Consider the following 14,735-nt stretch of genomic DNA (forward strand, 5'->3'; position numbering starts at 1 on the left):
TTCTCTTCCTCTCTCTGTCTTCCCCTCCTCTCACCATTTTTCTCTCTCTCCTATCCAACAACATCAGTAACAACTATAATAATAATAACCACAACAATGATTTAAAAAAAAAAGACTAAGGGTTAGTTTCATAATAAAAATTTAAAAATTGATTTGAACAATTCACCTTTATCTATACCATTAAATATACCTCTACCTTTAGTAGAGGAATAGTGTCCTGGGAGGTGGTACAGTGAATGTAGCAGTATTTTGCAAGCTCTTGTCACCACCCAATATTTTTCATGAAGCAGATACTGCTGAATATCTATACCTCATAATAGGAAACCCAGTTTAAGGTTAATAAATGAATGGTTATGGTGCTTACTACAAATGCAAGAGGTAAATTGTGTTAGTGTTTTTTAAGATCATCATTATCTCTATTTACTTAGCTTCAAACAGCAAAATACACATAAGGATCCAATAAAATTTAAATGTACAAGTCATGAGCAAATCAAATAGAGTATTTATTCCTCTTTACTAGTGACTTAATAGTGATTTATAGAATTGTAAGATAACAGGAGTATAATTCCATACCTTTCCACCACCAGAGTTCTGTGTCCCCATTCCATCCATTGGAAACTGCAGTAGTTCTCCCAAGACAGAGAGGGGGAGAGAAAGACAGACAGCTGCAGACCTGTTTCACTGCTTGCGAAGTGACCCCCCCTGTAGGTGGGGAGCCGGGGGCTCGAACTGGGATCCTTACGCTGGTCCTTGAGCTCTGCACCACGTTCGCTTAACCCGCTGCGCTGCCGCCCGACTCCCTCAAAGTTCTTAATGGAGTGTAGAAGGTGGGTGGAAGGTCTGGTTTCTGTAAACTGCTTCCCACCTGGACATGGGTGTTGGTAGGTCCATTCATATCACCAACCTGTTTCTATCTTCCCCTAGTATACTCCTCTATTTTTAAATTATTTATTTACTTATTTATGATAGAACTAGAGCTTCGTTCTGGAAGCATAAACTTGTAAGCATGAGGCCCTGAGTTTGAACCTGGCCTCTCATGTCAGTGGTGCAGTGGTTCATTTTCTTTCTCTCTCTCTCTCTGTACGTCTCTCTGTCTCTGTCTTCTTTCTCCATTAGAAATGACTTAATTGTTAATTGCTTTGGAGGGTGGGCACTACATAAGAGAAAGTGTCCATCTTGTTCCAGGTTTTCAGCAAGTAACTATGTGAGCAAGAGCTTGAGGCTGTTAAACTTGCTATCATTTTCTCTAAACAAAGGCATTTGTTCTTAAATGTTTTCCAAGACTGTCTCTTTTAAAAATTTATTTATTTATTTCCACCAGGGCTATAACTTTGGTGCCAGCACCACAAATCATGGCACTTGGTGGCCACTTTTTTGTTGTTGTTGTTGCCTCCAGGGTTATCACTGGGGCTCAGTGCCTACACTACGAATCCACTGATCCTGGTGGCCATCTTTTTTTTTTCTCCATTGTTGTTGCTGTTATTATTGTTGCTGTTGTTGTTGGATAGGACAGAGAGAAATTGAGAGAAGAGGGAAAGACAGAGGGGGAGAGTAAGATAGACACCTGCAGACCTGCTTCACCACTTGTGAAGCGACCCCCTGCCTGCAGGTGGGGAGGCCAGGGCTTGAACTGGGATCCTTGTGCTTTGCACTATGTGTGCTTAACCTGGTTGGCCCCCTTCCTTCTTTTTTTCTTTCTATTTTGTTTTTATTTGACAGGACACAGAGAATTTGAGAGGGGAGGAGGGGTAGGGAGAGAGGAAGATAGACACCTGCAGATGTGCCTCACTGCTTGTGAAGTGTCCTCCCAGGGGCTCAAACCCAGATCCTTGCACAAATTGAGTGTGCCCCCACTTTCCCCCTAAAAAATTGATGCATTTTATGAATGAATGAACAACCAGAGCACCGTTTCAGGTCCTCACACATGCAAAGAATACGAGGTGTACACTAAGCCATCTCTCTAGCCACAAGACTTTCTCTTTAATTTGAGAAAACCTGCTTATTCCCTTATAACATACCAAGAAAATCTCTATGAACTATTGGCATTCATGTGCTTTATTGATATCACTTCTTTTCTGCCAGTTGCATAAGAACGCATTCACAGTAGGGCAGCATCTTGTAGTTAGAAAGTTTGTAATATAGTAGTGCAGATCTAGTTCTTTTGGTTTTTTGCTCTGCCTAGGACCATGCACATAACTTATTTCACTTTCCACAGACCACCATTTTTTTTGTTTTTATTTCAGTTACACATACGTACAGTTGAGGGAGAAACCATAGCACCCTAATTTCCCCTGATACCATGGTACTCAGCCAGGGCTTCAACACATGGCAAGACAGGCACCTTGCTGAGGGAGCTAACACACAATAGACAAATAGCTGTTTTGTCATGGAGGGTGGGGAAAATAGGTACAACTAGTAAAAGGACACAAACTTTCAGTTATGAGATAAATGTAAGTAAGGCCTGAGAATCTAGTGTATAAAATGGTAAGTACAGAATAGACTAATGTGTAGTTGACTTGCTAAAAGTAAAAATCAAATATTTTCATTAAAAAGTAAATATTCAGAGTGACAGATGTGCTATTAATTTGATGTGGGGGAATTGCTTTACAATGTGCAGCTGCATCAAATCATAATGTGTACTCCAAACGTCTTAAAAGTTTTTGTCAATTAAGTCCAAAATAAAGGTGGGGATGGTGGGGAAAGGTTGTAGCAAACAAACAAACAAAAAAGTAATCTACTTTAGAAGAAAAGAAATCCTTTTTAGGGATGTGTGAGTCAGGGAGGTGACTTAGCAGGTAAAAACATGGTGAGGCTGAGACCATTCCCAGCACCACAGATGCCAGAGCAGTGCTTGGGTTTTCTCTCATAAAGTAGAGAGAAGGTATACAGCAGAAGAGGTTTAATGCTAAATTGTTATGGATTACTTATAAACTAATACAGACATTTGATTCGGTAGTTGTATTCTTTTTCTCTTTTAAAGTATGGGGGGGTAGCTTAATGATTATGCAGAGAATCTCTCATGCCTGAGGCTCCACTAAGTTCCATTCTCTGCACTGCCATAAGCCAAAGCTGGGCAGTGCTCTGGGTAACAAACAAACAAACTGAACATTTAAATGAGGGAGATAGTGTAATGGTTATGCCAAGATTCTCATACCTGAGGCTCCAAAGTTTCAGGTTCAGTCCCCCACACCAACATAAACCAAAGCTGAGCAGTGCTCTGGTAAACATCAATTAATCAGTCAATCATTAAGAATGGAATTGTGGTGGTCCAGGAGGTGGCAGTGGTAAAGCTTTGGACTGTCAAGCATGAGGTCTCGAGTTTGATCCCTTGGCAGCACATCTGCCAGAGTGATGTCTGGTTCTTTCTGTCTCCTCCTATCTTCCTCATAAATAAATAAAAATTTTTAAAAAATGAATGGAATTGTGTTCAACTGTGGTTGTTTTGGCTTAAAAAAATGTAAAAACTGTTCTCTTACTTACTCATACTTGTAAAAAAAAATCTCTGGAAAAGTAAGGACTGGCAATACTGCCTGCAAGGAAGGTAATTGGGTGTTTAAAGAATAGAATATACGGCATCTTGGGTTTTTATGACTGTTTGAATTCTGAACTATGACCTTTTAGAAATAAATTAAAAATATAAATGAAAACGAAGGTGCTTAGAGAGCAGAGATTGATTTAGCTTGTCTAATAGGACTCACCTGACTTCCTTGATCAGCTTAGCACTATCAATCCTATAATACCTTGGCACTCAGCATACAGTTCATTGTTTGCTATGGCAGGTGCAGACAAACAAAATGGTAACCAAGAATATTTTATGATGTGCTTTCTCTCTTAAAAGATATTAGTAACTTTTAGATTAATTGGAAATGCAGCTATTAGATAATTGCAGATTCTTTTCTATAATCATAAAGTAACTTTGTGGATTTTGGTCCTTTCTATTTGCTTTTAGTTGATGCTGATGAAATTAAAAGGCTAGGAAAAAGATTTAAGAAGCTTGATTTGGACAATTCTGGTTCTTTGAGTGTGGAAGAGTTCATGTCCCTACCTGAATTACAACAGAATCCTTTAGTACAGCGAGTAATAGACATATTCGACACAGATGGGAATGGAGAAGTAGACTTTAAAGGTAAGAAAATTAATTTAAAAACAGAAAACATAAATTAGATGATCTATGAAGAGTTCTGTAGCTCTCCATATGAAAATGGGAGTTTTTAGTTTTTCTTTAATGCCTTTATATTATTGGTGATCTGATAATGGTTTGTTAAAGCTTCAAGATTTATGATATGAATCTTTTTAATTTACTTATTTTTCTTTCTATTTTATTTGATAGGAGAGAGAGAGGGAGAGAGAGGAAAAAAGAGACACCTGCAACACTACTCCACCACTTGTGAAAAGTCGTGTCCTCTCCCCAACCCCCACAGGTGGGGACCTGGGGCTTAAACCCAGGTCCTTGTGCATGGCAACATATGTGCTCAGCCAAGTGCACCACTGCCTGCCCTGACTCTTAATGAACTAATATATTTTACTTCGGTTTGTAAACAGCTTGTCATTTAAAGTAATCTAAAAATAGAATTTAAAAGCTCTCATTTTTAGAAAGTTTAATCTCATTTTGGGAAAACTTAAGAGTATTAGCTACACTATTTAATACTCTTTAAAAACAGTGAGACATACTGTCAGTAAAAATATACTATAGTAATAAAGATGTGAGCATTATAGAAAGGATTGAATTGCTTTCATTTATTTATTTACTTATTTATTGTTATTATCTTTATTGGGTAGAAACAGCCAAAAATCAAGTGGGATGGGGTGCTAGGAAGAGAGACAGGAAGATAGATACCTTGCAACACTGCTTGCAAAGCTTTCCCCCTGCATATGTGGACTGGGGACTTGAACTTGGGTCCTTGCACATTGTAACATGCGTTCAACCAGGTGCGCTACCACCTGGCCCCAAAAGGATTGAATTGTTGTTTTGTTTTTTTTTAATTTTTAAAAATAGTTTATTCGTTTATTTTCCCTTTTGTTGCCCTTTTTTATTGTTGTTGTAGTTATTATTGATGTCATTGTTGTTGGATAGGACAGAGAGAAATCAAGAGAGGAAGGGAAGACAGAGAGGAGGAGAAAAAGATAGACACCTACAGACCTGTTTCCCCACCTGTGTAGCGACCTCCTGCAGGTGGGGAGCTGGGGTCTCGAACCCGGATCCTTGGGCCAGTCCTTGCACTTTGCACCACATGCACTTAACCTGCTGCACTACTGCCTGACTCCCAAGATTGAATTATTTTTAACCTAGATTTTATAGTAGTACTCAGTAGTACTTTTGCTAATATTAATCTGATAGGTAATTTTGTCCTTTAGTCTATAAAGTAAATGTTTCATATCACTGCAAAGTTACAAACAGATTTTGTCATTTCAGTTTTAGAAACTGAACTGTAAGTGAAGGGATCTGAAATCAAAAGTGATTTATTAATAGGCAGTGAAGAGAAATTATCATCTGTTATGATTGTTCCAATAAATAATTATGAATTTTTGGAACCATAAATAGTTTTGTTATTGTGGCAAAAATAATTTATAACCTTTTAAAGAAAAAAGATGTATTCATTTATTTAGTTTTTTTAAGATTTATTTACCTTAAAAAAGGGGTGGGCACATACGATTCTTGGGTTCTAACTCAGGGTCTCATGCTCTAGAGTTCAGTACTTTGTCCACTGTGCCACCTCCCGTGTCACTATATATAAACTTTTCAAAGCCCCCGTTTATAGTTGTATTCCAAGGGGGAAGAATTAAATAACTTAAGGAATATTTTTTAATGTTGTGCTCCACAGTACTTACATATTTGTATAACATATTTAACCGTATCCAGCTTCAAATACAAAAGTACATATTACATATACCATAGAATCTCATTTCTTGAAGTTTCAAATTTGGCTAAGCACAGCAAGAAAATTTCCTTTCGTGTGTATGTAAGGTGGATATAATTTTTCTGTGTAATAAATGGAAACTTCTGACTTGTAAATATTTCCTGTTATTCAGAATTCATTGAGGGTGTCTCTCAGTTCAGTGTCAAAGGAGATAAGGAACAGAAGTTGAGGTGTAAGTATTTTTCTTCATTAAATTTGTTTTCCATCTTAACACTACTATTTTTCCATATTACATTATCACCATTTAAAAAATCCTAAAAGTTGTCTTTTATTCTAGATCCTTATTGTACATAGTGAAATGTTATATTCTAAAATCTGCTTAGAATAATGACAGTTTAAGAATTTCTTTCTACTGTAAATAGCCATGTGGACTACTACTACATGTCTTAGATAAGGTTTTTTTAATGAAAAAATGGGGAAAATATTTTAATGTGGTTATATTAGCTATATTTACATACATTATGCTGAGAGAGAAAAAAAAAAAACAAAAGCCCCCCCCCCCCCCCCCATAGAGAGTAAGAGACCACAGCATCGGAACTTCAGTGCAATATGGGCTGGGCTCAAACCTGGATCACATATATGCCAAAGCAGCACATTATCCAAGTGAGCTATTTCACCAGCCCTGTATTGAGAAATATTTAACCAGAAGCCACCTTGTTTTTTAAGTGAACATCAGATATCTTTTTCAATAATTTAGCTGTAACTAGACATACTTTGATGTATATGTCTTTCCTTTATTGGGGGATTAATGTTTTACATTTGACAGTAAATACAATAGTTTGTACATGCATAACATTTCTCAGTTTTCCACATAATTATACAACCCCCACTAGGTCCTCTGTCATCCTTTTCCAGGACCTATATTCTCCCCCCCCACCCCCACCTTTTTTTTTTTCTTTTTAATTCAGCAGTAGTCCTCTAAGGAACAGAGACTTTGGAAGTGAATTTTTGATGTAGCTGAGAATAGCATTAATAGTACTTGCTATCTTTCACTGAGATTTTACTGTGCTTTATACATTGTTCTCAGTGGTTCACCTGTATTATCTCACTCAGTATTCATAAAACCTGGGGACTTGAAATTGTTACATATGTGCAAATCCTGCAACTTACTTAGTAATTAGGTTAAGTGATTTATCACAGGCTGCACAAATTCACCCAAGCAGTTTTGCCTCAATAGTCTACATACCCTCAGTATTTAATTGCATTAAACTGTACTTAACAGTCACACCTACATTTGGGGAGAACTTACCCTTACAGTTACATTCGAGATGTTTAACAGCTTAATTATTTTCTTTCTTTGGGAAAGCGTTCATTTGTTATTTACTCTTGTAATTGCTATTGATTTCCCTTGCTCTCTTTTTAGTTGCTTTTCGTATCTATGACATGGATAAAGATGGCTATATTTCCAACGGGGAACTCTTCCAGGTGCTGAAGATGATGGTGGGAAACAACCTGAAAGATACACAGTTACAGCAAATTGTAGACAAAACCATAATAAATGCAGATAAGGATGGTGATGGAAGAATATCCTTTGAAGAATTCTGTGCTGTAAGTATAAAAGAACTAGTTCTTCACTCTACCCAGTTTCAAGCTCAGCCCATACTGCATTGAAAAAAAACTTTTAAAATTTTTATTGATTTATTTATTTAAAAAATTTTTTTTCCTTTTGTTGCCCTTGTTGTTTATCGTCATTGCTGTTGTTATCGCTGTCGTTGTTGGATAGGACAGAGAGAAATTGAGAAAGGAGAGGGAGAAAAAGACAGACAACTGCAGACCTGCTTCACCGCCTATGAAGCAACCCCCTGCATATGGGGAGCCGGGGCTTGAACCGGGATCCTGATGCCGGTCTGTGCACTTTCTGCCATGTGCGCTTAACTTGCCACGCCACTGCCCACTCACCTTGATAAAAACTTTGATGCTGAGACAGTTGACTCTCTTTGCTTACTTGCCTCCCTCTGTCTTACCTTTGAGACAGATGGCTCCTTTGTGCTGTCTTGTCTTGTCAACTATTTCTTAACTTGCTTTGGTGCTATGGTGTATGTGTGTCTCACTCTCTCCACCCCCCCCCCCCCCCACACACACACCATCTGAAAAAGTCATCCCTGGAACAGTGAATCCCTGGAGATGACAAAAAACAATTTCCAAACGGGCCAGGAGATATAGCTCAACTAGTACAGCATAATCTTTATTATACATGAGAGTCTAGGTTCAAACTCCCAGTCACCATATGGGAGCATTGTGGAAAGAAGCTTCACTAGTAGCAGAGCAGTTCTGTGGTAGCTCTCTTCTCTTGTCTCTAATCCTCTGGGGGAAAAAGAAAATATCCCAGAAGAAGAGGTGGAATTATGTAAATGCCCTAACAGCAAAAGTAAATTTATTTATTTATTTTCTTTGCCACCAGGGTGATCACTGAGGCTCAGTGCCTGTACTACGAATCACACCTACCACTCCCGGCAGTCATTTATTCCCTTCTGTCGTATTGGATAGAACAGAGAAAAAGGAAGGGAGGGGGAGACAGACAGGGAAAAAGACACCTGCAGATCCACTTCACTGTTCATGAAATGGACCTTCTGCAGGTGGGGAGTAGGGGTTTGAAACTAGGTCCTTAGGTATGATAATATATGTACTTAACCAGGCACACCACCAACCAGCCTTCAACAACAACAAAAAATAATAATTGTTTTTTAATTTTAAAGATTTGTTTATGAAAGAGACCAAAGTACCACTCTGACACATGTAGTGTAGATACTGAATTGGAGCTTCATGCATGCATGTAGGCCCTGCACTCTGATTGCTGAGTGACTTCCCAGCTGCTTTGAAACATTTTTTTAAGACCAAATGTTACAAAATTTCTTACAGCTATTTTGCTCCCAAGAAATTTTGTGTGGGTGTGTGTATGTGTGTGTGGCAAGCTTAGTTGTCATATATATATAAATTTTTTAAAGGTTTTTTATTAGGGGCTGTGCACACCTCATAGAGCATGCATATTACCATACACAAGGACCTGGGTTCAGTCCCCTGGTCCCCATTTGCAAGAGGGAAGCTTCAAAAGTAGTGAGGCAGTTGTGCAGGTGTCTCTACCTCTCCCTCTTCCCTCTGGGTTTCTCTGTCTCTATAAAAACAAAAATAAAACAAAACAAAAAAACTTCCAGGATCAAAAGCAGTAGATTTGTCTGAGCCCCAGTGATAACCCTTCTTGCAATTTGAAAAAGAAAAGAAAAAGAGCCAAGTTCTTTGTTGTAATTGTTAACAGTTATTCTCAAGAATTAATGTTTTCAAATATTGTCTGTTTAATTCCCACAAGAATAGCACTGGCAGCTCTTGTTTACTGTTCAGTGTACCTCCCCATTTTTCAAATTTCTGGAAAAAAAAATTGGTTACTGTTGGGGCTTTCTAGGCTGAATTTTCATATAGAAATAGAAGGAAAGACATGAGATATGGAAGCTTCCTTCAGTGAGGTGGGGGCCAGATTCAGATCTGGATTGCATGTGTGATTAAGCAAGTGCACTGTTGACATAGTTTTGCTGACCTTTTAATCTTCCAGTTACATCTAGTTTAAGTTCTTTTTAACTCCTCCTCCCCACATACACTCCTGTTGTTGCTGCTGGGGCTTCACTGTTCTAAGTGACTTTTTCAGATAGAGAAATGCAGAGAGAGAAAAAACACCTTTTTTCCCCCTTCAATAGATCTAGGGATTTTCCCACCTCTTACTGCTTCCAGATAGGAACACAAGTACTCGTATTCTCTCTTCTAATTCTGCAGGGACTTGATGCTGGCACTACAAATCCACGTCTCCCACTGGTACTTCCTGTTGTGCTTGTATATGGTGCCATAGCTCTAACCTGTGGCCTCAGCTTATCAAGCTGTTGTGCTCCCTACCAACTTAGCTATCTCCAACCATCAAAGTGCTGACTATCTGTCTAGTCAAATTAAAGATGTAACTATGAGAAGTGAGGCTAGGAAATATGTGGAATAGGAGATGGAAGACATATATGCTGAGAGAGCTAAATCTTCACCATCTGTGGTGAGAAGTTGATAATGTCATAAACTTGAAACCAAAGAAAAAGCCATGTAGCAATGTTATTTAGCAACTAGATAAATGCTGAAAATTCTATATGAATTTTCAAAGCCCTGAACCTGAGACTTTAGAGCCACAGGCATGAGCATCTCTTTGTATAACCATTATGCTATCCCCCCTTCATTTGAAATTCTTTAATACCTTCTATAATAGATGGACAAGTCCATCTTTAATTTTTTAAAAAAATATTTATTTCCTTTTGTTGCCCTTGTTGTTTTATTGTTGTAGTTAATTATTATTGTCGTTGTTGTTGGGTAGGGCAGAGAGGAGGGGAAGACAGAGGGGGCAGAGACACACCCTACTAGGGAAAGAGAGAGGCAGACTGGGAGTATGGACCGACCAGTCAACGCCCATGTTCAGCGGGGAAGCAATTACAGAAGCCAGACCTCTCACCTTCTGCAACCCACAATGACCCTGGGTCCATGCTCCCAGAGGGATAGAGAATGGGAAAGCTATCAGGGGAGGGGGTGGGATATGGAGATTGGGTGGTGGGAATTGTGTGGAGTTGTACCCCTCCTACCCTATGGTTTTGTTAATTAATCCTTTCTTAAATAAAAAAATTAAAAGAAAAATAAAATAAAATAAAATAAAAAAAGAAAGATAGACATCTGTAGACTTACTACACCGCCAGTGAAGCGACTCTCCTGCAGGTGGGGAAACGGGCTCGAACTGGTATCCTTACGCTGGTCCTTGCGCTTAACCCGCTGCGCTAACCACTGACTCCCCCATCTTTAATTTTTGAGGACAATTTTATGGTAACTTCTGGTTATCATGCAGTATTAAACTAGTAATGTAGGGGTTGATAAACTACAGAGTGGGCCAATTGATGTCCATGGCTTATTTAGTATTTTTGAACTGAGATTAATAGTCCCTTACATTTAAAAAAAAATTAAATAGCATTTGTTTATTTACTAATGAGAGAGAGCCAGAGTACATTCTGGCATATTGGTGATGTGCAGATTTAAACCTTTGGGACCTTGTGCATACAAGTCTGGTTCTTTATCTATACAAGCTCCTGGGTGTCTCTTTATATATTTAATTAATTTATTTTTCCCCTTTGTTGCTCTTGTTTTTTTATTATTGTTGTAGTTATTATTATTGTTGTTGTTGTTGTTATTATTGATGTCATTGTTGTATAGGACAGAGAAACCAAGAGAGGAGGGAAAGACAGGGAGGTGGAGAGAAAGACAGACACCTGCAGACCTGCTTCACCACATGTGAAACAACTCCCCTGCAGGTGGGGAGCCGGGGGCTCAAACCAGGATCCTTAGGCTGGTCCTTGCCTTCAGCACCATGTGCACTTAACCCACTGCTCTATGCCCGACTCCCCCGGGTCTATATTTTTAAAGTGTTCTTTTAAGTAAAAACATTTTAACCATTCTGATCCCTTTACCTATAATCCCCGGGTTGGGGGGGGAATCCATGAAAAATCTAACTAGAGGCAAGATAATTAAAATCCAAAATTCCACTGGTTATGGAAATAGCTCTATTGGGAGAGCTTTCTTTCATGCTTGAGGTTCCTGATTCTATCCCAGTATCACATGGGCTAAAGTGGTGCTCTGTATTCCCCCCTCTCTCCCTCCCTCCCCCTCTCCTTCTCCCCCTTCTCCTCCCTCTCCCTTTCCTCTCTGCCTCAAGTGAGTCAGTCAGTCCTTCCCCCCCCTCATAATAAATATTTTTTTTAAAGAAAAAGCTACTTCAAGGTAGTTAAGTTTGATTTTTTCGTGTCTGTTGCAGGTCGTAGGAGGCCTAGATATCCACAAAAAGATGGTGGTAGATGTGTGACTCTTTTTTAAGAGTATCACCCAACACTTTTGCTTTCTTCTCCATCTCTGAAGATCTGCTCAAGACGTCCAGCAATGCTCTCTGTGTATTTAAATGGAAGTATTTTTCTCTGTGAAGCCACATTTTCCAACATGAGCCTCATGAAGCCAACTAAGTGTTATTGAACTTTTATTCTCTCAATAACTCAGTGTAGCACTTTAAAGTCTGAAGGACAGCAACATGAAAAGAGCATATCAATGTGGTGAAGAAAGGGAAGGAGTTGGCTTTTTAATTTATTTTTCTTCATCTTTTATAACAAGAAAGTATCTATATATACATATGTAAATATTTATATATAGATATATGTAGCTTTCTATATGTGTAGTAGGTTGGCTTTAATTTAATATACTTGATTCAGAAACAAAATGATAGAGTACAAAAGTGCCAAGCAGAACATAAAACATCCTTACTTTTATTTCACACAGTTTTATATATAGATAGAAGATTGTACCATTTGAGCCGGATATCAGGCCAGCTGTTTCCCCTCTCTTGTGCTTTCTCCTTTGAGAGATTGACAAAGCATTTGTTAATGTCCTCTTATTTACCTTAATTACATTTTTTGTAACAAAGGAGTTTGTAACTTTATTTATACCTATAAATATATTTCCAGGGACTAAGTCTCATTGCTGAGCAGCTTTTAATACTCTGCTTGAGAAGAAAGTATAGTTCAGTGCTACTGCCAAGAGCTCATTCTTGTGTTCATATAGTTACTGCAAAAAAAAAAAAAAAATTATGGCTACTTCATTCTGTTATTTCACAACTAGGAACTATTGAGGATCCCAAATGAATGTAAATTATCACTTGTGATTTTTCTAAAGGCTAGAAGTTAAAGCAATGATTTAAGTTAGACATTACTTAAAACATGAATCAATCATGTAACTGCTTAGAATATCCGTTTATTTGTTTTATTATGTGGGTAAATAATGTCATCAAGCTTGTGTGAACCATGCATTTTCCTTCTGTATTTTCTCAAGATTTGCAGCAAATCTAAAAAACTGGTGATAATTAATGTGCATGCGTGTTTTTAAACACCCACATATATTTGTGATTTAAATGGAAGAAATCTTAACTAGTCTATATGCCACAGAAGAGCAAAATTTTATCCAGTTTTTACCTCTTAAATTTCCTTACGATAAGGCGTAGAGTGCATGATGGTTTTCTTCTTGATTTGCCCGTATTTTTTGTAATGGAAGTTTGTGTGATATAAAAGTAGAGTATCATTTCCCACCACTTGATATCCCTTCCCTTTTCTGCAAAGGTACTACTGGCTAGAAGAAAACATTTTGGTTAGCTTTCTAGGACAGTAGTCTTTCCCTACAGATTTTTTCTATTAAAACTGGTTTTATAATCATGAATGGAAAAGGGCAGGTTGAATCAAGGTAAATAAGTCTTCAGTTGGGTACCTGCCTGTCATGGCTGTTCCTTCAACTGAGTGCTGCACATCATGGGCTCTGTCTGTGAGAGAAAAATCCCGGTGCTTGGTGTCCTTGCATGACATGGAGTTTTGCATGTAGATCGATTTCAAATGTACCTCTTGTTTACATAATTTGCATAATTTTAAAAGATAATGTTGCCAAACTTTGGAAATGTTAATGTTCAAACTGAAAATCTCCACTACATGTTAACTTTCTTCCTCTGGATCAGTACGTGGCTTATAATCCCAGCCAGTGGTTTGATCTGTTCCAGTGTCAACTGCCATGTGCTCTGCTTCAAGGGGGAACTAGTCTTTTGTGAATTTTTTGTACATAAGTATTTGTTACAAATATTTTAGCAAATGCTTTCTATTTCTCTTGCTTGTGCATATCTTGGCTGGCGTTACAGAAAAATAGTGCAAACATTATTTCCTTACCGGGGAATGAGGGTTTCTCTCTCTTTTTTTTCTCCCCGCCTCCTTTTTTTTCTCCCCCCCCCTTTTTTTTTTAGTGTGTGTAGGAGGGGAGGGGAGGGTGGTTTATGTTGAATGTTTAGTTTTTTCTTCTGCATGAAACATCATGTTGTGGGATCTTTAGAAACTTCATACTGTATGAGTAATAAAATAAAATATTTGAAACTTGCTTCAGTGTCTTCACAGTGCTCTTTGGTGGGTTTCAAAACAGCCATTAGTCTCATTCATTCAAAGTTTTAAAAAACTCTTGATAAACTTATGTTTGATCTTCGGTTATAAGCCACATCAGAGTAACAATTCTGTTTTGTCACTGGGTAAAAATACAATTCATTACAAATCTCTACATCATCCCTTGACAATGCCCTCTGGTGTCCATTACCCGGCTCTCATTTTTCTTCTCATTACCTCTTCCGACTTAACTTATTGACATATTTGTCATACCTCCACACAGGCAGTGATTTCTGCCCCAAGCTCACTGATAACTGTTTAAATTCTGCCTAGTGCTATTTAGTGTTTGTTCTATAAGTACTTAACTTTGTGATGCTGGATATTGAGCCCAGGCAGGACCTCATACACACAAAGCATGCACTATCACTTAACAACAGTGACCTACCTTCAAATTGTGGTTTCAATGTAAACTCTATTCATTACTTGATCACTCTTCAGGAAAAAAAAAAAAATATATATATATATACACACACACACACACACACACACACACACATATATATATATATTATGAGACTGAGCAAATTGAACTTCAGTCAGCAACTCTGGAGTTTCTACTGTATGCCTGCCTAGCACAGTAATAAGCACTTGAGGTACTTGTGACCAGCAAATCACATACCTGACCCAGGAGTTATGGGTTGTTAGGGATACTTTATACCCACGACACGCAACTGTTTCAAGTGCACAATACTTAATTATAACTAAAGCAACCCGGGAGGTGGTGAAGCAGTAAAGAAGATACTGTGGCTCCTTTGCTGACTGCTGAAAGTACAGTTAAGTTCCTGATCTCTCACCTTTACCA

At 38.1% G+C, this 14,735-nt stretch overlaps 1 protein-coding gene across 1 annotated transcript in view; it reads left to right on the top strand.

The window, feature by feature from the left end:
• The window catches only part of PPP3R1 (protein phosphatase 3 regulatory subunit B, alpha), a 53,115-nt gene extending 39,241 nt beyond the window's left edge, over positions 1–13,874 (top strand). The window contains exons 3-6 of the mRNA XM_060187176.1: positions 3,950–4,126; positions 6,031–6,090; positions 7,282–7,466; positions 11,734–13,874. Coding sequence (XP_060043159.1) covers positions 3,950–4,126; positions 6,031–6,090; positions 7,282–7,466; positions 11,734–11,781 — 470 coding nt within the window. The 3' untranslated portion in view covers positions 11,782–13,874. The remainder of the gene's footprint in view (positions 1–3,949; positions 4,127–6,030; positions 6,091–7,281; positions 7,467–11,733) is intronic.
• The last annotated feature ends 861 nt before the right edge of the window (positions 13,875–14,735 follow it).

Source organism: Erinaceus europaeus, chromosome 3 (assembly GCF_950295315.1).
Source record: "Erinaceus europaeus chromosome 3, mEriEur2.1, whole genome shotgun sequence".
NCBI lineage: Eukaryota > Metazoa > Chordata > Mammalia > Eulipotyphla > Erinaceidae > Erinaceus > Erinaceus europaeus.